This window comes from Typopeltis vanoorti, chromosome 10 (assembly GCF_054136105.1).
Source record: "Typopeltis vanoorti isolate ZY-2024b chromosome 10, IOZ_Tvanoo_1.0, whole genome shotgun sequence".
Classification (NCBI taxonomy): domain Eukaryota; kingdom Metazoa; phylum Arthropoda; class Arachnida; order Uropygi; family Thelyphonidae; genus Typopeltis; species Typopeltis vanoorti.
In genome coordinates this window covers 21,365,302-21,391,689 of record NC_143558.1, presented here as the reverse complement: position 1 = coordinate 21,391,689, position 26,388 = coordinate 21,365,302, and the positions used below count along the sequence as shown (strand labels likewise).

At 35.0% G+C, this 26,388-nt stretch overlaps 1 protein-coding gene across 1 annotated transcript in view; it reads right to left on the bottom strand.

The window, feature by feature from the left end:
* Positions 1-26,388, bottom strand: part of LOC150102216 (leucine-rich PPR motif-containing protein, mitochondrial-like) — a 394,112-nt gene that overhangs the window by 117,252 nt on the left and 250,472 nt on the right. Inside the window, exons 24-26 of the mRNA XM_090399109.1 lie at positions 24,107-24,326; positions 12,266-12,390; positions 2,479-2,585 (exon numbers count right to left, since the gene is read on the bottom strand). Coding sequence (XP_090255235.1) covers positions 2,479-2,585; positions 12,266-12,390; positions 24,107-24,326 — 452 coding nt within the window. The remainder of the gene's footprint in view (positions 1-2,478; positions 2,586-12,265; positions 12,391-24,106; positions 24,327-26,388) is intronic.

Genomic DNA, 26,388 nt, shown 5'->3' with positions numbered 1-26,388 from the left:
ACACAAGCTACATCCAGTCTTACACTGTTTGCAATTTGATTCGGAAGGTGGTGGATTCCTCTCCTCTTCAATATCCTTCATAGGAACATTTTGCTACCTTCCTGATATTTATTTTCTATGTTCTTATCAGTCTTCCCATAACTTTCATTTAGCTAGTTTTACACAGTGATTTGCTTTCTTACATTTTTCTTTATATACTCTCTAAGAATACAGAAAAAAAAAAGTGAACTAAATCTGTGTCCTGAACCAGTGGAAAAACATTGCCATGAACTATAACATAGTCAATGAGACTTTTCTTATCGACTTACTTGCCAGGAATCTACCACAGGCTTTCTTCTGTTCCTTGATCACCTCTTGAGTCCACTCTGCAGTTCTGATTTTTATATCCTTACAGACAAGCTCACCACATGCCTCTCTGGTTCAATCAATCAGTGTTTTCTTCAGAATTTGCCAATGAATCTCCAAGATTTAGTTATTGTTTTCAAACTCTTTTCATTTTTTCTTGAATAAAAATTGTGTATTTCAGTTCATTTCTGAAAGCTGCTCAAGTTTGACTAATTTTAAGATTTTCTTACACACACTTCTTTTCAATATGAATTCAATTTTATCCTACTTAAAACTCAGTGATCATTTCCAATTTGAAATCTTGTGTATACTTGTGTCCTGAACCAGTGGAAATACATTGCTATGAACTATAACATAGTCAGTGAGACTTTTCCTATTTCTTGCATCTTCTTTTCAGGTGAATTTTCATGTTCCAACATTGTTATGTTGGAACATGATGTAATTAATAACTAATCCATGTTCTGAACAGAATTCCAGCATGCATTTACAATTATTATTAGCTTTGCTCTTTTCTCCAAATTTTCCCAAAATATTACTCTATGTCTGGAAATCGTTTCCTACTCTTCTGTTTAGATTTCCAACAAAGACTAACTTTTCCTTTTTTATTATTGTGCCAGCTGCCTTCTCTAATGCCTCAAAAAATCCCTCCATTTCTTATTGGTAAAACCTTCTGTGGATCATAAGCACAAGTCTCACTGTCCAGTTCCCCATTCTGATATTTGCCCACATCACTCTACTTGAGACTGCCTGCCATTCAAGAAGATTAGCCTCGCATTTTGTGTTGAATACTATAGCTACTCCTTCTTTTCCTTGATTGTTATTGCCTGAATATAACATTTTGTATTTATTGCTCAGAAATATCTCATTGAGAAAGATCTTTATTTAAGCTGTAATTCAGCAGTTAGAATTGAAGAAGGCACAGGAAGATGGTTTGCTGTTAAATCAAGTGTGCACATTATCTCTACTGTTTTTCATTTTCTATTGGATCACATTGTGAAGGAAACTGTTATTAAATCTGATATCAAAATTGGCTACATTAATTTCAGCTTTTTACTTTATGCAGATGGTGTTAGCTTATGAATAAATCTAGTACACTCCTGCAAGATTCCCAGACTATATTGAATAACTGATAACTGTTGTAATAAATTTGATAAGAAAATCAGCAATAAAAAAAAAAAAAAAGACAAAGACAATGAAAACATCAATTGTATCATAAATGGCGAACCTATAGAACAAGCAAGACATCAGCTATTTAGGCACACATTTTAGTGAAGATAGCAAATTAATTATGGAAATAGACCCAGAATTGACAAAGCTGATATGGCAGGAAGTCAAATGAATAAATTCATATGAAATGGGTGTTCAAACCAGTTTTAACTTATGGATCTGAGGACTGGGTTAAAAATACAATGCTTGTTCAATGACTGGAGACCTAGGATATGAGAGTTCTGAGAAAGATTAGTGGAGTGAACAGATGGCACAAATGGCAGTATCATATTAAAAATGAGGATATTAGGAAAGAGCTTGACATTGTTAGCATTCAGGAATGTGTTAGTAGAACTAATCTCAGATGGTATGATCACTTAAACAGAATAGGAAAGGAAAGATTAGCAAAAAAGTGTTCTTTGCCAGGTTAGCAGGAAAAAAATCCAGAGTAAGACTGAGATGTACGTGGATTGATACAGTAAAAGAGCCTCAGAAGACAGAAATATAAGATATGATAATGTTGGAGTCTTGAGAGAAAACAGATTAATTTGGAGAAAAATTGTTGATTGAAAGTTATCAATAGTGTAAGTTTTTCATGTAGTACTATCATAACACCCTACACACTGCCCTGAGGATAGCTATCAGGATTTGAGGATGATGATAATGGGAAAAAAAAAAAAAGTTGGAAAGCTGCAGTACATATCCATTTTTGAATATTGGTTTTCTGATTGTCACTATAACATTTTCCACCATTTATAAGTGACAACTGATAATCCTCTCAGTGTTAAAATAATACAAAATAACTTTCATGATCCATAGATTGAATTTTTTGCAGAGTCCAACACCAATGTTTTGAAACGAGTTTATAAAAATAAATAATCTATGAAGAAATTTAGGAAACTTTCCAAAGAAATACTAATTACATACCTCCAGTATTTTGCGAGCTTGACGTGTGCGTCCACTTTCAATTAAACTGCAAGCAAGGTCCACAAGAGTGTTATTTTCACCATGTATTTCTGTGCTCAGATCCATTACTAAAAGAACAATATTTTTTACACTTAAATACAAGTGTTGTTGATATATCAATTATATTTTTACTGTTATTTATTTTGTTTATGTTGTGCCCATACACAAGAAGTTGGTTGATCAACCTATAGTACATTAGTACTGTGAGTATTCATTGGGAAACACAGCAGGTGGGAGACTGTCCCACAGTGCAGCAGTTGCAGGGATGAAGGAGGAGGAAAAGAAACTTGGTTCTGTTTGTTTCTAAGTATACTGTGAAGGGACGTTGAACAGCAGCTGCATGGGTTCCAACGAGCTTAGTACTGAGTGGAGGAATTATTGATGTTATTTCAGATGAGCATTTCCCATGGAAATATTTGTAGAATATACACTGCAGAAACCATACATCTGTGTGAAAATGGGGGGGAGGAGAGAGCTGGTAAGAGATGGGTCATTAATAAGTCTAATTGCTCTCCTCTGTATTGAGTCAAGCATTTTGAGAGATCTTTTAGGGGCCACACCCCATATGTGGGAGCAGTATTCAACAGCTGGGCAGATTTGTGATTTGTATAATATTAATAGCTGTTCAGGGTTGAAGTAACATCTTGAGCAAAAGAGAAATCCTAGTTTTTTTGAAGCTGAGGATGCAATGGCTGTGATGTGAGGGTAATTCCAAGAAGAGAGATCTCAAACTGTCTGGAAATTTAGGTATCATGAAAGAGGATACTTGGGAAAAAAAAAGGTTATTTTTTTATGGGAAATAGTACAAAATTAGGTTTTATTAGCATTAAAATTGATGAGGTTATCTGAACCCAATTGTATGATGGCTTGGAGATTGGAATTGAGGGTGGTGGTGGTTGATGTTCTGTAGGTTGAAGTGGGTTGTGTAGGATAAGGTTTATCAAATGCAAGTGAGTGTAGTGTGCTGTCGTCTGCAAAACCATGTATTGGGTTGGAGGTCAATTGAAGTGGGCTGTTGATATATAGCAAGAAGAGGGTTGGTGAGAAGACAGAACCTTGTGGAAACCCCAGCATTAATTGAATGGTGAGAGGATAGGGAGCCATCCACTATAATACACAGTGTGTGTCCAGACAGAAAGCTGGCAATCCAACTATAGGTAGATTATACAAAAGGTGATAAATATATATTAATCCCAAGGTGAGAACATACAATTTCCATTCAGCAGTCCATCCATCTGTTCACTGGACATCTAAAGATGCCATATGGTCACTCATATATTCAGTGATGTGCCACATTAGTCATTGCCATGTGGTCCTGGTTGTATGCTTTTCTAGAGACTCCAACTTTCGGAAGATCAGTCATTCCAGACACACTATCCATTTCTACCTCATTGAGAGTCTACCCCTTCCTCTTTTTTCAGGAACTTTACCTTCTATTACTCTTCTGAGAAGTCCTCCTTTCAGTGTGTCCAAAGTATTTCAACTTTCTTCTGTCAATATCCTTAAGGAGCCTTAAAGATCTACTGATCCTTTCTAGCACCCACTTTGTCTGCCTTCCAGTATATGATATCCTCAACAGTAGCCTTCTGTAACAGCATATCTCAAAAGCAGCTATCCTTTCCTGCATCCAAAATTCTCAACTTTGTTTCCATAGCAATAGAGCCATCCTTCCAGAATTTAGACAAGTCTCTGGCTGTTGTATTAATTCCATTCCTAACCTTGACATCTTCTGAACAGCAATTCTTCACATTAATAATGGAGCCCAGGTACTTGAACTTGCTGACTTCCTCAATTCTTTCCTGTCTGTATTTCCTTTTGAGAACCATAATCTTTGTCTTGCTAGGATTGAGCTAAGTCCACTGTTCTTTCTAATCTCATTGACTTTGTCAAGAATTTGTCCTAGTTCATCCTTATCACTATAAAGGAGTACTGTATCATCAGCATAACTCAAGTTATTGATCAATTTACCACCTATTCTAATTCCTGTCTTGAGCTCATCCAATGCTACATGCATGATGTCCTCGGCATAAATACTAAACAAGTGAGGAGAAAGTAGGCATCCTTGCTTAACTCCTTTCCATTCAGCAGTACAGTACTTTACGAGAGGGACTGGAAAGTTCTGATAAACACCTAGGACAAAAATGATATTAAAGTGATTGATATAACCACAAGAAAGAGCATATCTTAAACCCTTTAACCTCCATGTTTCAGCAAATTGTTATAATTTGTTCTTTTTCTTTTAGGATATATAAATAAAATTAATTAAAAATAAATAAAACAAATAAATAAAAAATAATTTTTGTTCTAGGTATTCATGAGAACTTTCCAGCCATCCCTCATATTTATTTATTTTCCAAGTTAAGTGTTGTCAATCTTGTATTTGAAGACACTATATTAATATCAAGAAATCCCTACTTGAAGGTTCTAAAATGTGTTTTAATAAGATTTAGCTAAATTAATTAAATACAGGAATACCTTGTATAGCGCGGTTAATTGGTTCCAAGAAGAGTCCACGTTATGCAAAATCGCGTTGTTCGAGGTCTATTTATAAAGGTTTTCAATTTAATTTGTTTATTACAAAAATTTAGAATAATAAAAATCTTTAAAAATGAAAAAAAAAAAATTTATTTTTATTAACTGAATAACAAATAAAATCCTTTTAATCTGATATAAAAGTTGTAGAAAACAAAACAAATATTGCTTCAATATTAACGTACAGTAATTTACTTTTTACTAAAGTAGTCTTTTAGTGTTCGTTGAACCATCCTTGTCTTCTTTGTCTCTTCAAGTACTAGACCCTGTAGCATTTGATGGCATTATTGAGACTTTGTCTCACTTTGATGCTTCTTTCCAAATTCGGGTCGGCATTTATGAGAAAGTTGGAAGATTCGTCGATTTTTCTCACAAAAGTTGAAAGGTCAGCAAAGGAAAATTCTTCAACCATGACATCAGTGGGGGTCATCTTCGTCTTCTTCAGCTTCATAGGCTCGTTGTTGTTCCAACTCCAAAAGGGTTTCATCATCCAGATTATTTGAATGAGAATCAATACATTCGTTCACATCGTTACAATCAAAACTTGTAAAACCAAGATCTTTGCCCATCTGCACAATTTCTGTTGAAATTTCGGAAGATCAGTCACAAAAGCAACAAAGTCCTTTGAACAATGCGGCAAAATATTATGCCATACGGCTCTCGTGTTGCTTTGAGTCACATCTTGCCAAGATTCATAAATATTTTGAATGGCATTTTTTATGTTAAATTTCTTCCAAAATTCAATCAAAGTCCTAGAATCTTCTTTTGCTGCAGCTTTAATAGCTTGAGCAAAAGTTCGTCTTAAATAGTAAGCCTTGAAAGTGGAGATAACACCTTGATCCATTGGCTGTAGAATTGATGTTGTGTTTGGAGGTAAAAAATGAATCTTGACATTTTCATCTAAGTCAGTCAATAGAGTTGGATGGCCTGGCACATTGTCCTAATAAAAGAAAATTTTTAAAAGGAATTCTTTTTACAATAGCTTTTAACTTCAGGGCAAAAATAAGTTTTAAACCAGTCTTCGAAAATTGAACGAGTCACCCACGCTTTTTTATTCGAAAGCCAATGTACAGGTAAATTATTCTTTGTAAAGCTCTTAAGAGCTCTTGGGTTTTCCGTTCTGTACACTAGCAGTGGCTTCAATTTTAAATCACCTGATGCATTACCTCCTAGTAAAAGTGTCAATCGTAGAAATGTACGTGATGGCATTCTTTTTCCAGAACAAGCCAGTCTCGTCAGCCTTAAAAATTTGTTCATCTGTGTAGCCTTCCTTCTCAATAAGCTCCTTCAATTCATTGGGAAATAATTCTGCAGTTTTAGTGTCAGCACTTGCGCTTTCACCTTGGATTCTTACGTTATGGAGTCCCATATGCTTTTTGAAATTGTAGAACCACCCGCGACTTGCTATAAAAGTTTCACTGGTTGTACCTCCTTCATTTTTGCTTTCATTTTCTTTTATTTTGTCATATAGACGTGTTGCTTTTGCCTGGATTATCATTTGACTCAAAGGAATCTTTTTCTGATTACAATCTTCAATCCAGATCATTAGAAGGCGTTCCATATTTTCCATTGTAGAAGATCGATTTCTCGCGATCACTTTTGACATATAAGAAGCGGTGCTCATTCCATGTTGTTTAATCTTTTCTGAATAATTGTTCGTACAGAGGACTCATTCATTGAATTCTCACGTGCTATTTTAGCAAACGAAGCGCCATTCTCGTGACATTTTATAACTTCAAGTTTCTTCTCTAATGTCAACCACTTGCATTTTTTTGTTACTCCAACAGTGTCTTCTTTGTTTTGTCTCTTTTCACTCATACTTAAATAATAATAAAAAAATTAAATATTAATATTAACATAAATAATAAAATGCCGCGGGGAAAGAACGTGTCTACGTGAGAGCCAATCGAATAACTACTGCATGAACGTGGCTCTTGACTGTCACTTGCGTCGCCGGTCAGTGTTGACAATGTTAGTATACGTAATAATAAAAACCGTGTTAGACCAAAACCTGCATTGTTCAAAACCGCATTATACAAGGTATTCCTGTACATGACTTAACATTTGTTAGAATGATTCATACTCAACAATGACACAGTCCAATATATTTGGGGGGGGGGGAATTATGCTAGAATGAGAATCTAAAATTACCACACAAAACTTAAATTTGACATAACAAATGTAGTTATACAATGTAATATCACTTTCTATGGCAGGCATTTTGGGGTGGGGGGGGGGGTGGAGATAACACTTTCCATGTTTTCTGTTAATTGATATAAATCCACTTTCCCAATCCAAACATGTGCCTCAACCAAATTACAAAAAATAATCCTTACTAGAATAGGTCTTCATATCTCCACTCTACTACAAATCACCCCAATGTTAATCCAAGCTTTAGTTCTATAACAAACGTGTCAAAACAGTTCAAGATAAAATTTCAGCAGATACTCGCTAATTCAAGTGAAATTCCAATTCACATTCAGCGTATAATGTAGATTGAGTGAGAATCTGAAACATATCACTTGATTAGTAAGTATATTCTGAATTTTTGTGACTATCATGTGGAATACATATTCCAAAGTGTAAGAAAACCATCAACAAACTTCCATAAGAGCCAATGTCCTCCCATGACTTTTGTTTAGCTAGTTTTACACAGTGTTTAGCTTTCTTACATTTGTCTCTGTATTCTCTAAGAGCACAAGCTGACTTATTTGCCAAGAACGTTTGATATGCTTTCTTCTTTTCCTTCACTGCCTCTTTAACTTCCTGTGTCCACCATGGAGTTCTGATTTTTTTTATCCTTGCAGACAACCTCACCACATACCTCTCTGGCAGAATCAATCAATGTTTTCTTCAGAGTTTGCCACTGAATCTCCAAGGTTTGATTCCTGTTCTCAAACTCTTTCATTTTTTCTTCAATAATCTTTGTGTATTTTAGTCTCCAGTTCACATCTGAGAGCTGCTCAACTTTTATTTGCTTTAAAACTTTCTGACATTATTCTTTTCAATATGAAATTCAATTTTATCTTGCTCAAGACTAAATAGTGATCACTTCCAATTTCAAATCCTCTGTACACTCTGGTGTCTTGCACCAGGGAGAAAATATCACTATCAACAATAACATAGTCAATGAGACTTTTCTAATTCCTCCTCTTCTCTCCATGTGAATTTGTGCACATTTTTATGTTGGAACATGGTGTTAGTAATAACAACATTCTGTTGTTATAACCAAAAATCTGTCTTTCTACTGTGTGGTAGAACAAGGGGCAACCTCTTAGCGAACATCTAGAACACATCCCATTGGTTTGAAATGCTGCCCTGAGTCTGGATACGAGAGTATGTGAGATTCCAAACACTCTGGCAATATCAGCAATTCTGTGGTTTTCTTCAAGCTTTCCAATAATTCTTCCCTGCATGAAATCATTTAGATTATGTTTTTGAGATATTACATGACATCCAAGTTTGCAACTTTATTCCTTCATGAAAAGAGTTTCATTAAATACAATTCGCTTAGCACAGCCTTTTGCTTTCATCCTGTTCAGTGCCACCATGCATTCTTTGTGCACGATTAAAAAATCTGAATGTGCATCCACTTTCTACTTGAAATCATCAGTTATACAAATTGTCACAAGCCGATGCACCTGAATTTTCAGTTGAAACTTTCAGAAACAGTGTTTGTCCTCAAGTTTTGGACACCAGTGTATATGTCAATTCGCTGAAAAGACAAATGAATACCAAAACCCTTAGGTCTAGAATTCAATGATTTTGAAAAGGCATTCGATTCGATCTCAATGTCAGTGATTTAATAAGTTCTAAATATCAAGGAATTAAAAAAAAAAAAAAAAAAAAAAAAAAAAAAAAAAATTATACTGATATACTTAGTTGCATACATAAAAATTCAATCTTCACTTGTCCAAAAATAGTAGGAAGACAGCTAGCATGGGGATAACAGTGTATTTATTTATTTTACTTTCTTCCTTGAGTGGGTGTAAAACTTTTTTCAATTTGTTTTATGATGAGGGGTCCTTTATAATTATTTTATAAATATTGTAATCATTAACTACATCTAAAATTCTTTCATTCCTTAGGACTAAGAGAGGTTTTAAGCAATTTTTGCTTCTATGGATGTAGTTATATGTCTACATTTTTAAAATATATATATATATATATATATATATATATATTATATCATCATCATCAAATTCCTGCCAGGTACCCTCAAGGAGTGTACAGGATATGATAGTACTACATGAAAAAATTACATCACTACTAACCTTCCCATCTACAATTTTCTTCCAAATCAGTCTGTTACTTGTCAAGACTCCAACATTACCAGATCTTATATTTCTATCGCCTAAGGCACTTTGTACCGTATCAATCCACATATATCTTGGTCTTCTTTGGGTCATTTTCCTGCCAAACTGGCAGAGAACACTTGTTTTGCTAATCTTTCCTCGCCCATTCTGTTTACGTGACCATACCACTTGAGATTAGCTCTGCTAACATTCCTGGATGCTGACAACGTCAAGTTCTTTTCTAATATAATCGTTTTTAATATGATATTGCCATTGATGCCATCTGTTCAAGCCTCTAATCTTTCTCAGGACTCTCATATCTGCAGTCTCTAGTCTTTGGTCAAGTGTTTTACTTCTGACCCAGCTCTCAGATTCATAAGTTAAAACTGGTTTGAACACTGTCTTGTATACAGCTAATTTAGTGTTCCGACTAATTTCTCTCTTATTCCATATGAATTCATTCAATTGACTTCCTACCATACCAGCTTTGTTGATTCTGTTGTCTATTTTCATATTTAATTTACCATCTTCACTAAAAATCGTGCCTAAGTAGCTGAAATGTTTTACTTGTTCCAAAGGTTCTCCATTCACAACACATGATTCTGATTCATGATTCAATGATTCTGCCTATTTTCATTGTCTTTGTCTTTTTATTGCTGACCTTCATACCATATCTATTACAACGGTTATTCAATTTAGTCAGAGAATCTTGCAGACTTGCAGCGGATTTATTTAGAAGTATAATATCGTCCGCATAAAGCAAAGAGATGGCATTAACATCTCCAATTTTGATATCAGGTTTAATACCACTTTCCTTCATTATGTGATCCATATAGATAATGAGTAACAGTGGGGATAATGTACATCCTTGTCTCACACCAGATTTAACATTAAACAATCTTCCTGTACTTCCTTTAATTCTAACTGCTGACTTGCAACTCAAATAAAGACTAAGTATTATTATTATTATTATTATTATTATTCCTGATACCTCCAAGGAGTCCGAAGACTCATCGCGGGAGGACATCTTCAACTGTCTCTACATCTTACCTCTACTACGAATCAACGCCATCTACCGCCCACCTCCAACACTACCACAACTAGTAATTTTATTGCTTGATATAATGCCCCATTGACACCATATAACTGTAGTGTATTGAATAGCTTCTCTCTCTTGGCACCTTGTCATATGCCTTTTCCAAATCGACAAAACTTAAATACAGATCTTTGTTATATTACCATGATTTCTCCACTATTTGTCGTAAAGTGAAGATCTGATCCTGACAGCTTCTATATGACTTGAATCCAGCTTGTTCTTCACCAAGTTTTTCTTCCACAATTCTTCTCAACCGTTTCTCAAGTATACTTGCATATATCTTACCAGGAACACTCAGTAGGGATATACCTCTGTAATTCTGACATTCAGTTTTATTTCCTTTTTTATATATGGGTACTATGAGAGCTCTACTGCAATCATCTGGAATTCGTCTCCCTCTGTCCAGGCATTCTGAACTATGCAGTGCAGCCACTGTAAGACTTTTATGCCACCATATTTCAGCATTTCTGGTCGAATATCATCTACTCCTGATGCCTTTCCACATTTGAAGCCTTTGATGGCTTTTTCTACTTCAAGTATGGATATGTATTCCTGACTGCATGTTTCATTTAGCAAATTTTCAAAGTAATTACTCCATACTTCAAGGATATCTTTTTCTCCCGTTTTCATGTCACCTTTATCATCTCTAACTCCTTTTACAGCAGTCTTTCCTCCATTCCTAAGCTTCTTCAACAACCTCCAGAATATTTTGCCACCTTTTTGATATTTATTTTATTTATTATATATATATATATAATATATATCTTATATACAAAAAGAAATTAATTACCTCTCATATGTCTTTAGATAAAATGGATATTCTGATAGAACCATTAAAAAATTCCTTCTAGATCCTCCTAGCCACTGCACTGAAGAAATAACCAATATTAAGGGTAATATCTCAGTCCATACATCAGTTCATTCTATCAAAAATTAGCTAGAGTTCTTAAGAAATACAACATCAGGATTTTTATTTACTACACTTCCAAAAATCCACTCTCTAGTAAGCCATCTGAAGCCTCATCATCATAATCTGAAATATCCTGGCATGTACAAGATATGGTGTGACTGTAATATCCCTTATTTTGGTCAAACAGATAAATCTATTGAATTATGTATAGAGGAGCATAAGAGAGACATCTCTTACAAAAGAACATGCACCAGTGCCTTGTCTAGTCATGTTCTTTTCTCAAACAATCCTGATGATGAACACCAGGGTCATTCAGTCTGCTGGGATAGATCCAAAAACATCTTTTGTTGCTATGATGAGTTTGAAAGAAAAATTGTGGAGTCCAGAGAAATCATCCTTAATCATGAACATTTAAATAGCAATTTGAGCTACAACCTCCCAGATAGCCATTCTGCTGTTGTTCAGTACTGGCGTTCACGAGAGACTGCAAGCATGCACTCACCAAACTATGCCACGATTGAAAGAACAACAAAAATATTCTTTCATGTTCACAACGTTTTTTCATGTATGCACTGCAATTTTTTCCCGTGTTTCTCAGTTTTTTTAAGCTTCAGTGTTTTTCATGCTGTTTCCTATTTTTAAAAGACACCTGAAGAAGGCTGTCAAAAGCCGAAACTAGTAGTGTGTTATACCATTAAAACCTTACAATTATTCTTGGTTTCAGTCATTAAATTCTCTTTATACAAATGTATCAAAACAACCAAGTCAATGTTCCTCAACACACACACACACACACACATATATATATATATATTGGTATATTGTTTGCATTGGTATTGATATTGTATTGTAATTAATACTGTAATAAGGAGCTACATGATAATTTCAGAAAATCCTAAATATTGAAGTAATTACCTTTCTGCAATCTTTCAGTATCTTCAATCAGTATAAGTTTCTTAAACAACTCATTCTTTCTTGGTGTAACCTTATAAGTTTTTACACATTTTTCATATTCTTCAATTGCACTATTTAAGTCATCCCTAATAGATAATATATATATATAAAAAAAAGATCACTGGTTTAAAATTGCAGGAAGTACTTAAAAATAGTCATTGAAGGTGATGGGAGTTCTATAATATGATCTTATAAAAATTAAAACTTATTCCATAAATTAATTCCTTATTATTGCAATATTTAAGTGAATGGCATTTCCTAAGTTAAATCAAATTTGTAATTTAATCTATTTTCTTAATTTGGTAATGCATAAAGAATGTAATATTTGGGATCATTGTAAAATTTCTCGGTTACAGTATGGGAAAAAAATTGAAGAGAAATGTGGAGTGCATTGATAACTATTCACACTACAAAGCTCATTAATCTTCAAAAACTATTTACCCCAATTTTTTAAGTTAAACAAATGAATGACAATGTGTGTGTGTGGGGGGGGGGAAGAATACCCAATGGCAAGGGTTGCCAGTCCTGACTTGCATAATGGTTGTAATATATTTATGTTCTTCAAAACAATCATAGTAGTTCTTCCTATTTTTCCAGTAAGTTAAATTGCAGTTTGGTGTATCTGTGAGTGTGTGTGTGGGGGGGGGGGGGGGTACTAGTCTGAGGCATAGTTTAAAAGTGAAGACAATTTAGTTATTAGCTAAAACCAGTTATACAGATAATTAATTATGCAAAAACAGCTGTGTAAAAGGATGAAATATATTGACCATCTTGTCCTTTGTATGCAGTAACTGTAGACTGTAATAAAACAAAGACTGAATGTAAAAGACTGTAACAACTACTTGACATGCAACAATGAGCAAGTGAAACAATTGAAACTGTAACAAACAAAAGACTTAAAAGTCCTAATTTGGTGCCCACCAATGTTGTATTGAAGAAGCTACAGTCGTGTTGAAGCTGACCTTAAAATGACTGTCTGCTGAATTTTGGACAAATTAATGCAGTCATCCTTATTGGGATTAAGAGAGTGCTTCATAGCCATTAATAAATCTCGTCTCTTGGACCTGTAACAATTTTTATATAGCATATTGGATATTTTTGATCTAATCCTATGTGAAGAAGTGTTCAAAGCATGGTTTGCAATAATAATGGCAGCAAATGTAATTCTTCTGTTCTTCAAGGTTGATGCTAATGGATTTGCTGTCTGTCCATAGTAGACTAAATTGAAATCACAGGGTATACTTCATACATCCTGGGATGTGCTATAGGATTAAGTTTGTCCTTAGACGAGTTGCTAATTTGATGTGTGGTTTGCATGAGGTATGTAGGTTATATTTCATTAATACTTTAGCTATCTTAATAAAGAGCCAAAAGTTTTTTTTTTGTGACAAATAATTTAATTAAGATGATAATAAATCCATTATTATTTCATAGCCAAATAAGAAACTCAAAGATCGAAATCTAAGAGTTTCATGCTGAAGAACATCTGGCAAGTCCAAGCGTAAGTCAACACCTGGTAGTACAACACTAGGGCAACTCGGAGCAGAGGTGGAGCAAGCTTCGATCACTGTCCTTAATATTTTTTCATAATGTAAAACGCAGCTCCTATGAGATGCATTACAGTTTTACATTATGAGGGAAGATCACTACCCAGACCGGTTTTCGATCTTTATTGAGGTCTCCTCAGCGAGTAGATAGACCTGGATAATACCAAGGTTTTAGTGAACAGAGCTTACATACTATACGAATTTCCAGAAAGGTGTACCCATATTATTATTACAATAAAGAGCCAAAAGGCTTTTTTTTCTCTTTTTTTTTGGCAACGTAAATTATTTAATTAAATAAATCCCTCATTATTTCAAAGCCGAATAAGAAACTTGAAGATAGAAATCTAAGAGTTTCATGCCGAAGAACGTCTGGCAAGTCCAAGCGTAAGTCAATTCGGCTTTGAAATAATGAGGGGTTTATTATCCCCTTAATTAAAGCTATCTTTTCAGTACACCAGATATATGGAATAGGAATAGTGGTGCTTTGCTCTTATGCATTTAGGGAGGGAGAATAGGGCATGTAGTATTTTTTCTATTTTGTAACTAAAAACATGAAGCCAGCCAAGTTCTGCAGCAAAAGTTGCATCATCATCAGAACAAATAGCCATGGCTCTATGAGTTGGTGTTTCAAGGATTCTGTACTGTTTGGCATGATGAATATGTGATTGTTTATGTAGATATCTTCCAGTGTGTGTGTGTGTGTATTGGCTTTCTCTAAACAGAAAAAGACAACGAACCATCTGAAAAGTGACTAACCTGTCAAGAAGGGTAAACATTTATTTGATTATTTTTCTAATGTAAAATGAATTTTAGGGTGTTGACTGTAAGTGAGTTATAAAAGAATCCAAAGTATCTTGCCAAGGGGCCAAATGACAAATACATTAGCTACATAGCACAACCAGATTAAAGGTTTGAAAGTAGGCTGTCTTAATATCTTAAGATGGCTACTTTGTTCTCAAAATGTTCCCTATAAAAAACTGGTGGGGGGGGGGGGGAGAAGAACCACAGTGCCATTAATTTTTTTATCATATTTACTTGGCACTCTCATAACTATATATGAAAAAAAGATACCATTCTTTGTGTCTACAATACCATTGTCTGAATAGTTTAACTGTATTTGGTTATGCTGATGATGGTTTAAGAAATTTAACTGAAATATCTGTATAATTAATTACACTTCATTAAATTTTTTCCACCGTTTGTATATATTTTATGTTTCTTTCTGTCAAAAATAATGAACAAAATTTACTATCATATCACGACACAGAATGCACAAAACAATAATAATCAAATAAATAATAATAACATTTCTGTTGTTATCTTGTTGTTGTTGTTCTGAAATTTAAGTAGTACTATTAAGACAAATTTATGCTAACAAAGCAAAAATAAGTGATGAGAGGTTTTTATTATTAAAAATATATAGCTAGCCTGGTTGGCTGAGTGGTTAGCGTATTTGCTCTCCAGCCAAAAGGTAGCAGGTTCGAAAATCCTGCCGTGGGTATGGACGTTTGTGATTGTCTGTGAAAATACTAGTGGTGGTGATGGATGGTAGATGGCATTGCTGTAGATGATGATGGTAGTTGCAGTTGGTGGATTGAGTGGTGGAGAGGGAGAGTTGGAGAATAGGTGCCCTCCCTTGATGAGTCTTTGGACTCCTTGGAGGTGTCATGTAATAATAATAATAACAAATCAGTTTTAAACTGATGGTTCTCAGAGTCAGGTCACAATTGCCAGAACACTTAGAAGAACATGACCTTTGGAATGAGTGCCTGTATGTACTGCTTAAAAGACAGACTATAGGATGTATGTTTACTTTCTCTCAGAGGGGTTTCAAGCAGAAACTGAGTTTTATTTGAAAACTGTTGCATTTAATGAAAATCGATAGTTCAAAACAGTTGCCATGCCGGTGCAACAAAATCATTAAAATATGCATGCGACTATGACACCACTCTTAGGCAGAATCCACACATTGTTTTCTTATTTGACTACAATTTATTTATTTATTCTTATGGCAAAAGGAATACAGAACAGCTACAGGTCAATGTCCAGTCTGGAAAGCCAACCAAAGGCCTCATCCGTCACCTTGTGGATGTCCTGTAGGCCACCACAGTGAAATTGGTGCCTTGGGCAGTCGTTCACAATATGAGTAATCGTCTGAGCCACGAGAGAACAATCAAAATAAAGGTGGTCTAACAGCCTCCATTTATGTAGTAGCTAGCCACATCTGCCCTGGTTAGTTCTGATCCTGTTGATAGATGACCAAATCATTCTCGGAAGAGCAAAACCAGGCTGTGGACCACAGGGATCTTCTACCAGGAAGCCATTTGTTGGAAGATTGTTGGACCAGTATTCTCTCCACATGTCAGATGTTGATGGCAGGGCAGCTGAAGAGAGTTCGTCCACAGACCAGAAAGGTTTTCTAGATTTTAGGCAAAGGCAAGGTGGATTTATGAGAGTCTGTTGCAGGGGCAGGAGTGGGTTGCTCATTGCTTTATTAAATTCTTTAATCGAGGCTGATCTTCTCCATATGTTTGGTGCAGCAATGTCAGATAGGACAGGCAGCCAGGAGAGAGGGGTGCTTCTCACTGTCCCACTAATTGTGCACATGGTAGAGTTTAGCTCGGTGTCTATAATATTAGTGTGTGCACTTCTTTCCCAGACAGAGGCACAATATTCTGCTGTAGAGAATGTGAGGACTAGTGCAGACAATCGTAGGACTTCTGCACCACACCACCAGGTTGTTCCAGCAAGTCTTGAAATGATATTGTTTCTTATTTTAATTTTGTTGGACAGGTTTTTATATGTTAGCCTTTTATATGTTAGGCTTCTGTCCAGGCTCACTCCAAAGTATTTTGGGTGAGGCTCATGTTCTACCATTTTTCAACTGAAAGAAAGGTTGAGGTGTCAATTCACCTCTGCACTGTTCCAGTGACATACTGTGGACACAGTTTTTGTTGGATTTGGTTTCAAGTACCACTGCTTGAAGTACTCTTCCAGGATGTTCAGGTCTGTGTTCAAGGTTGATTCCAGGTTGGCAAAGGAGGTAGACTGATGTAGGATTGTTAGGTCAACAGTGTAAATATCCTTGCTTGAGATGGTATGTGGTAAGTCATACATGCAGATGTTCAAGAGTAAAGGGATTAACACAGAGCCCTGTCGGAGACCGTTGTGAAGGACTCTGGGCCTGCTCTTTTTTCCGTCAATATGGACCCAGATCTTTCTCTTGGAGAAATGGATTCAAAAAGCTGGAAAGTTTTATTGCACCTTATAATATTTCCTAGATTATATCTCCTGCAGCCTTGCTATTCTTGGTGAGTATTAAGGCTATCTGTATCTCTTCCTGAGATACTGAGGGAACAAATCCTAAAACACACCACCAACTCAATATCACCAGAATGGAAGATCGGTACTATCAAAATAAGAAATCTGAATGACAAAGAAACGGAGCTAGCCGAGGAATTAGATAAGTACCAGATCGACATAATAGGTGTGACTGAAACAAAAAACATCAAAACTGGTGAGCACTTTCTGAGCAAGAAATACAAAATGTTATATTCAGCAAATGACAATCAAGAAAAAGAAGGAGTCATAAAAATGTGCACAAATTCACATGGAGAGAAGAGGCAAGGAATACGAAGTCTTACGTTGATAGCGATATTTTCTCTCTGGTGCAGGACACCAGAGTGTACAGAGGATTTGAAATTGGAAGTGATCACCATTTAGTCTTAAGCAGAATAAAACTGAATTACATTTTGAAAAGAATGACATGTAAGAAAGTTTTAAAACGAATAAAAGTTGAGCAGCTCTCAGATGTGAACTGGAGACTAAAATACACAAAGATTATTGAAGAAAAAATGAAAGAGTTTGAGAACAGGAATCAAACCTTGGAGATTCAGTGGCAAGCTCTAAAGAAAACATTGATTGATTCAGGCAGAGAGGCATGTGGTGAGGTTGTCTGCAAGGATAAAAAAATCAGAACTCCCTGGTGGACAGTTAAAGAGGCAGTGAAGTAAAAGAAGACAGCATATCAAAAGTTCCTGGCAAATAAGTCAGCTTGTGCTCTTATAGAATACAGAGACAAATGTAAGAAAGCTAAACACTGTGTAAAACTAGCTAAACAAAAGTATAGGGAAGACTTTGGTAAGAACATAGAAAATAAATATCAACAAAGTGGTAAGATATTCTGGAGGTTGTTGAAGCAACTCAGAAATTGAGGAAAGAGTGCTGTAAAAGGGATTAGAGATGATAAAGGTGATATGAAAACCGGAGAAAAATATATACTTGAAGTATGGAATAATTATTTCAAAAAATTGCTAAAGCAAACAAGCAGTGATAGCACAGTGGTAAAAAATACTCAACAGGCATACAGTCAAGAATACATATCCATACTTAAAGTAGAAAAAGCTACCCAAGTTTGAAATGTGGAAAGGCAGCAGGATGATATTAGACCAAAAATGCTGAAGTATAGAGGTATAAAGGTTTTACAGTGGCTACACCATAGTTCAGAGGGCCTGGACAGAAGGACGAAATACAGATGATTGGAGAAGTGCTCTCATAGTACCCATATATAAAAAGGGAAATAAAACTGATTGTGAGAATTACAAAGGTATTCAATTTTTTACATATCCATACTTGAATATCCATTCAAGTATGGATATGTAAAAATCGTGCCTCTACTGAGTGTTCCTGGTAAGATTTATGCCAGTATACTTGAGAAACGGTTGAGAAGGATTGTGGAAGAGAAGCTTGGTGAGGAACAAGCTGGATTCAGGCCAAATAGAAGCTGTTAGGATCAGATATTCACTTTACGACAAATAGTTGAAAAATCATGGGAATATAACAAAGATCTGTTTTTAAGTTTTGTAGATCTGAAAAAAGCACATGATAAGGTACCAAGACAGAGAAGCGATTCAAAATGTTACAGTTGTATGGTGTCAGCGGATCATTATATAAGCAATCCTTAGTTTTATTTGTAATATTTGTAACTCAGCAGTTAGAATTGAAGGAAGTACAGGGAGATGGTTTAATGTTAAATCTGGTGTCAGACACGGATGTATATTATCACCTCTGTTATTCATTATCTATATGGATCACATTATGAAGGAAAGTGGTATTAAATTTGCTATTAAAATTGGAGATGTTGATGTCAACTCTTTGCTTTATGTAAATGATGTTATACTTCTAAATAAATCCAGTACAAGTCTGCAAGATTTTCTCTGACTAAACTAATACCTGTTGTGATAGATATGGTAAGAAGGTCAGCAATAACAAGACAAAGATAATGAAAATAGGCAGAAGCATTGAAAATATCAGCTGCATTGTGAATGGACAACCTATAGAACAAGTAAAACATTTCAGTTACTTACACATGATTTTTAGTGAGGATGGTAAATTAAATATGGAAATAGACAACAGAATCAACAAAGCTGGTATGGTAAGAAGTCATCATCATCATGTTCCTGACATGTACCCTCACAGGGTGTACAGGATATGATAGTACTACATGAAAAATTTACATCATTACTAACTTCCTATCTACAATTTTCCTCCAAATCAGTCTGTTACTTGTCATGACTCCAACATTATCAGATCTTATATTTCTATAGTCTGAGGCACTTTGTACCGTATCAATCCACCTATATCTTGGTTTTCCTCTGGGTTGCTTTCCTGCCAACCTGGCAGAGAAAGATTAGCAAAACACTTGTTTTGCTAATCTTTCTTCGCCCATTCTGTTTAAGTGACATACCACCCGAGATTAGCTCTGCTTACCCAAACCTGGATGCTGACAATATCTAGTTCTTTCCTAATATCCTCGTTTTTAATATGATATTGCCATTGATGCCATCTGTTCACGGCTCTAATCTTTCTCAGGACTCTCATATCTGCGGGTCTCTAGTCTTTGGTCAAGTGTTTTACTTCTGACCCAGCTCTCAGATTCATAAGTTAAAACTGGTTTGAACACTGTCTTGTATACAGCTAATTTAGTGTTCCGACTAATTTCTCTCTTATTCCACATGAATTTATTCAGTTGACTTCCTACCATACCAACTTTGTTGATTCTGTTGTCTATTTCCATATTTAATTTACCATCTTAACTAAAAATCGTGTCTAAGTAACTGAAATGTTTTACTTGTTCCACAGGTTCCCCGTTCACAACACAGTTGACATTTTCAATAATTCTACCTATTTTCATTGTCTTTGTCTTTTTATCGCTGACCTTCATACCATATCTATTACAACAGTTATTCAATTTAGTCAGAGAACCTTGCAAACTTGCAGCGGATTTATTTAGAAGTATAACATCGTCTGCATAAATCAAACAGCTGACATTAACATCTCAAATTCTGATATCATGTTTAATACCACTTTCCTTCATAATGTGATCCATATAGATAATGAATAACAGAGGGAATAATGTACATCCTTGTCTCACACCAGATTTAACATTAAACCATCTTCGTGTACTTCCTTCAATTCTAACTGCTGACTTGCAACTCAAATAATGACTAAGTATTGCTTGATATAATACCCCGTTGACACCATATAATTGTAGTGTATTGAATAGCATGTCTCTTGGCAACTTGTCATATGCCTTTTCCGGATCGACAAAACTTAAATACAGATCTTTGTTATATTCCTATGATTTCTCGACTATTTGTCGTAAAGTGAAGATCTGATCCTGACAGCCTCTATTTGGCCTGAATCGAGCTTGTTCATCACAAAGCTTTTCTTTCATAATTCTTCTCAACTGTTTCTCAAGTATACTGGCATAAATCTTATCAGGAACACTCAGTTGGGAAATACCTCTGTAATTCTCACATTCAGTTTTATTTCCCTTTTTATATATGGGTACTAATAGAGCTCTACTCCAATCATCAGGAATTCGTCCCTCTGTCCAGGCCTTCTGAACTATGCAGTGCAGCCACTGTAAGACTTTTATACCACCATACTTCAGCATTACTGGTTGAATATCATCTGCTCCTGATGCCTTTACACATTTCAACCATTGATGGCTTTTTTTACTTCAAGTATGGATATGTATAACTGACAGTATGTCTGTTGAGTCTTTTACCACTGTGCTATCACTGCTTGTTTCATTTAGCAATTTCTCGAAGTAATTACTCCATACTTGAAGAATACTTTTTCTACAGTTTTCATGTCACCTTTATCATCTCTAACTCCTTTTAATCTTGTATTCCTTATATTCTTGCCAAAGTCCCCCATGACTTTTGTTTAGCTCCCTTACATTTGTCTCTGTATTCTCTAAGAGCACTAGCTGACTTATTTGCCAGGAATTTTTTGTAAATCTTAATTTGTTTTTGTTATTTTAACAAAATAAAATAAGATTTACAAAAAATAGTTCACCAGGCACACGCACCAATAATAAACGTTTCATATCTCACAGAAATAAGGCGCGTAAATTTACTAAAAATACACTGCCATTTAAGCAGTTGCAGTTGGGAATGACGTAACGTGTAACGACAAGAGCAAACGAATATGGGCGTTAGATCACAGTGCATTTGTTTCGTAATCTAAAGCGTTAATCGAACAATTCCAATTATTAACTATTGAATCAATGTCAAAACATAAGCTGTAACCTTTAACATGTTGTACTGCATTTATATAATGTTGTAAGCATTGTTATTATTTATAATAACACAAACAAAATTTAATTTTTCATTTTTTTCCTTGGGGGTGCTGTAGTGTTGCAGTGCTTACATACGGGTTGCCACAGGCTATCACTGCTTGGTTCATTTAGCAATTTTTCGAAGTAATAATTACTCCATATTTCAAGGATATCTTTTTATCCAGTTTTCATGTCACTTTTATCATCTCTAACTCCTTTTACTGCACACTTTCCTCCATTTCTAAGCTTCTTCAACAACCTCCAGAATATCTTTCCATCTTCTTGATATTTATTTTCTATGTTCTTGTCAATGTCCTCCAATGACTTTTGTTTAGCTAGTTTTACACAGTGCTTAGCTTTCTTACATTTGTCTCTGTATTCTCTAAGAGCACAAGCTGACTTATTTGCCAGGAACATTTGATATGCTTTTCCTTCACTGTCTCTTTAACTTCCTGTGTCCACCATGGAGTTCTGATTTTGCCATCCTTTCACACAACCTCACCACATGCCTCTCTGGTTGAATCAATCAGGGTTTTCTTCAAAGCTTGCCACTGAATCTCCAAGGTTTGGTTCCTGTTCTCAAACTCTTTCATTTTTTCTTTAATAATATTTGTGTATTTTTGTCTACAGTTCACATCTGAAAGATGCTCAACTTTTATTTGCTTTAAAACTTTCTTAGATGTTATTCTTTTCAATATGAAATTCAATTTTATCCTGCTCAAGACTAAATAGTGATCACTTCCAATTTCAAATCCTCTGTACACTCTGGTGTCCTGCACCAGGGAGAAAACATTGCTATCAACAATAACATAGTCATTGAGATTTTTCTTATTCCTTGCCTCTTCTCGCCATGTGAATTTGTGCATATTTTTATGTTGGAACATGGTGTTAGTAATAACCAGTCCATGTCCTGAGCAGAAATCCAACAGGTGCCATTATTATTAGCTTTGCTCTTTTCTCCAAATTTTCCCAAAATATTTTGTATGCCTGACAATCATTACCTACTCTGCTATTTAGATCCCCAACAAGGACCACTTTTCCTTTTTCATTGTGTCAGTTGCTTTTTCTAAAGTCTCAAAAAATTCTTCCACTTCTACCTTAGGAGAACCTTCTGTGGGACCATAGGCACAAATAAGTCTCATTGTCCAGTTCCCCATTCTCATATTTGCCCAAATCACTCTATTTGAGACTGTCTGCCATTCAAGAAGATTAGCCTTGTATTTAGTGTTGAATACTATGGCTACTCCTTCTTTTCCTTGATTGTCATTATTACCTGAATATATCATTTTGTTTTTATTGCTCAGCAAGATCTCACCAGTTTTTGTCTTTTTTGTTTCAGTCAATCCTATTATGCCGATCTGGTACTTATCTAATTCCTCAGCTAGCTCCGTTTCTTTGCCATTCAGGTTTCTTATGTTGATAGTACTGATCTTTAACTCTGGTGATGTTGAGTTGGGGTGTGTTTTCAGATTTGTTCCAGTAGCTGACTTTTTGCTGTTCATCCTGGTTTCCCGGCGAAAACAATGGGGGGCCTTGTTTAACCGGATGATGCCCCAGTGGGCATGAAATTTTGTCATGTTGTACCATCATTTTGTATATTGGTTTAAGCCAATAAGAATAGAATTTGGTCGGCTAAATCCCAAATTGCCAGCCCATCCTTATTCGTTCAGTATCCAGGCAGATACCACGAGAAGGTGATGATTGGACATTAGGTGAGAAGCCCTGGTAGGTTCTCTGCATTCCTTTAAAGGCTATGTGGAGGTCTCCTCTCAGTTATACAGCTTTGACCCTTAAGCACCCCGGAAGAAGTTAGGAAGTCAACTGAATAGATTTATATGGAATAAGAGAGAAATTAGTCAAAACACTAAATTAGCTGTATACAAGACAGTGTTCAAACCAATTTTTACTTATGGATCTGAGAGCTGGGTCAGAAGAAAAACACTTGACCAAAGACTAGAGACCGCAGATATGAGAGTCCTGAGAAAGATTAGGGGCATGAACAGATGGCATGAATGGGAATATCATATTAAAAATGAGGATATTAGGAAAGAACTTGACATTGTCAGCATCCAGGAATGCGTTAGCAGAGCTAATCTCAGGTGGCATGGTCACTTAAACAGAATGGGCAAGGAAAGATGAGCCAAATAACATTTTTCTGCCAAGTTGCCAGGAAAAAGACCCAGAGGAAAACCAAGATATAGGTGGATTGATAGAGTAAAAAGTGCCTTAGAAGATAGATATATAAATATAAGATCTGACAATGCTGTAGCTTTGACAGGTAACAGATTGATTTGGCAGAAAATTGTAGGTAGGAAGTTAGTAATGATGTAAAGTTTTCATGTAGTGCTATCCTATCATGTACACTCCTTGAGGATAAACGTCAGGAATTTGATGATGATGACAAAACTTGACTACAATGATAATCATTTTATCTTTTTTTTAAAAAAAAACTCAGTGGTGCAAATTAAGGTCTTTTTATATAAGGATTTCTCAAAAAATAATAATTTTCTAATTTCTTCTCTTGCAGATTACCATGGTTTCAATTATATGAATTTATAAGAGATGCAATTATTAAATCTCAAGTTAACATATATTAACCTTTTATATTGTAATAATAATTAAACTTACTTAACTAAATGCGCCTCAACCAAAGGTCCAAGTATAATGGATGAAGGTGGTATATTATGCTTTAGTACAATTTCCTCAAACAGTCTATGTGTATTTTCTACACTTCCTTTTTCTGCTGCAGCTAATAATAAATTTCTAATATTTCGCATCATAGGACTAGGATCGTATGATGCAGGAAATCCATACTTCTGGATGTGTCTATTAATAATATCTATAGCATCTATGAAAAGAAATTTAAATTAGCTTCTGATTCAAAATCAGAATTACATTAATATGCCATAATCCCACAACTGATAATTTCAAAACTATTTTTTGAATTATAGAATTATATTACATGATCATTAATTCACATATGCATGGAGAGGTCAGAAGGGCAAATCTCTAAGCTAGAAAAAGAAATATTTTATAACACAGCATTATAGCAATGAATACAAGGTGTGAAAAATTGCCAGAATGCGCACAAAAACTATATTTCCTTACCAGAAGATTAGTAGATACTTTCACCTTCAAAGTAATCCCCTTATGCAACAATGCATTTAGACGATGTCATCACATGACATTGAAAGTCAGAAAATCTGCACCTTTCAAGGCATTCTTCAATTTTGGAAACAGCCAAATGTTGCAAGGGATTAAGTGTGGTGAATGTGGAGGGTGATCCAATTTTGTGATCGATTTTTTAGGTGGAAACTCACAAACAGCTAATGCATCATGTGTAAGGGGGCACATAACGGATGATGTTTGAGTCTCTTCTTATGAAAAGCTTCATGTAACCTTGCCAGCTGTGTCTAAGCTGCTGGTTCATGCTAGTTTATTCTTTTTGGTTCCATCCTTTTAATATGCTGATTTCATTCAGATCTTCTCTTTTTTTTTTATCTATGCATTTATGGCTTGTACCTGACATTCTTCATACATCTTTTCATTTTTTACACTATCAAATTTTGTTTTATTAAATATTTTTCATAATGTTTTCATTTTGAATGTTGCATTTATCTGTTATATTTTTGATGTTTCCATTCTTTTTTCCCTACATGCCAATATTGGTTCAACCACTGATTTATATTCTTACTTTTGTTAGATCTTTATTTTTCTATATAGCTGAATTTAAACATCCTGGTATTTTAGCCTTCAGGAATTGTTCTTTTACTTCATCCTATGTCATCTTATTTTTCACAGACATGTGAAAGATACAAGATTAAGTTACATCAATAGTAAAAACTATCAAAAACATCTAAGATATGATTAAGTTACATCAATAGTAAGAACTATCAAAAAATCTAAGATTTTTCATATTATATCTAAGATATAATATGAAAAAAAAAAGATCAGAACAACAATCACAAACACCACTGCTTTTGATCTTTACTCGAAATTCACAGAATCAGCTTTGCAGAAATGCTTCTCTTTCCCAAATCCCCAGTCAAAACAAAACCTTTCTCACTGTTTCTAAGCTGTTCTATATTCTATTTGTTCATTTTTCCACCAAACTTTACTACAGCTTGTTGACTGCTGGCTCGAATGTTTTAATATAACTGAAGGCAATAACACAGACATGTGCAAACATACATAGATACACTGTCCTGCTCGACTTGTGATAATATGAGGCTATTCAAGGAATATAATTGTCACATCCTTCATAGATGGTCTAGTCTTCTGATTAGACCTAATTTCAACATGCAGAAATGATTCATAACCCTCCCTTAGTGTCCTAATCCTAACTATAAATATCCTAAAACTGGGATTTGTATAACAGTTCTCAACATAACCAACAATGTATGCTATTTCAACTCTCTATAGTTATAAATCTGTTTCATTATGCTTTACTTCATTTGAAACCAAGCAGATTTCAGAGATTAAGAAAAATCTCACATATACAAACATTACTGGATAATGTGAAAAGAGTTTGAAAACAAGAACTTAACTTTTGAGATCTAGTGGGAAATCAGAAGAAAACACGGACTGATTCAGTCACAAAAAGATGTGGAATTATCTGAAAATACTGGCAATATCAGAACTTCCTAGTGCACTCAAGAAGCTAAAGAAGCAGTCCAGAAAGGAGGAATAGTACAGAAAACAAGTCATACTGAAAGTTTGTCAGCACCCTTAGAAAATGCAAAGAAAAATATACAAGCAAAGCTCTACATTAAAAAAAAAAATAAAATAATATGAAAAGGCGAATATGAGTGGCAAAATGTTGTAAAAGCTTAGAAGTGGAAGAATGTGCACAATAAAGGAAATTACAGATCCATAAAAAAAAACTAGAGATAAAGATCTCCAGTGATCTG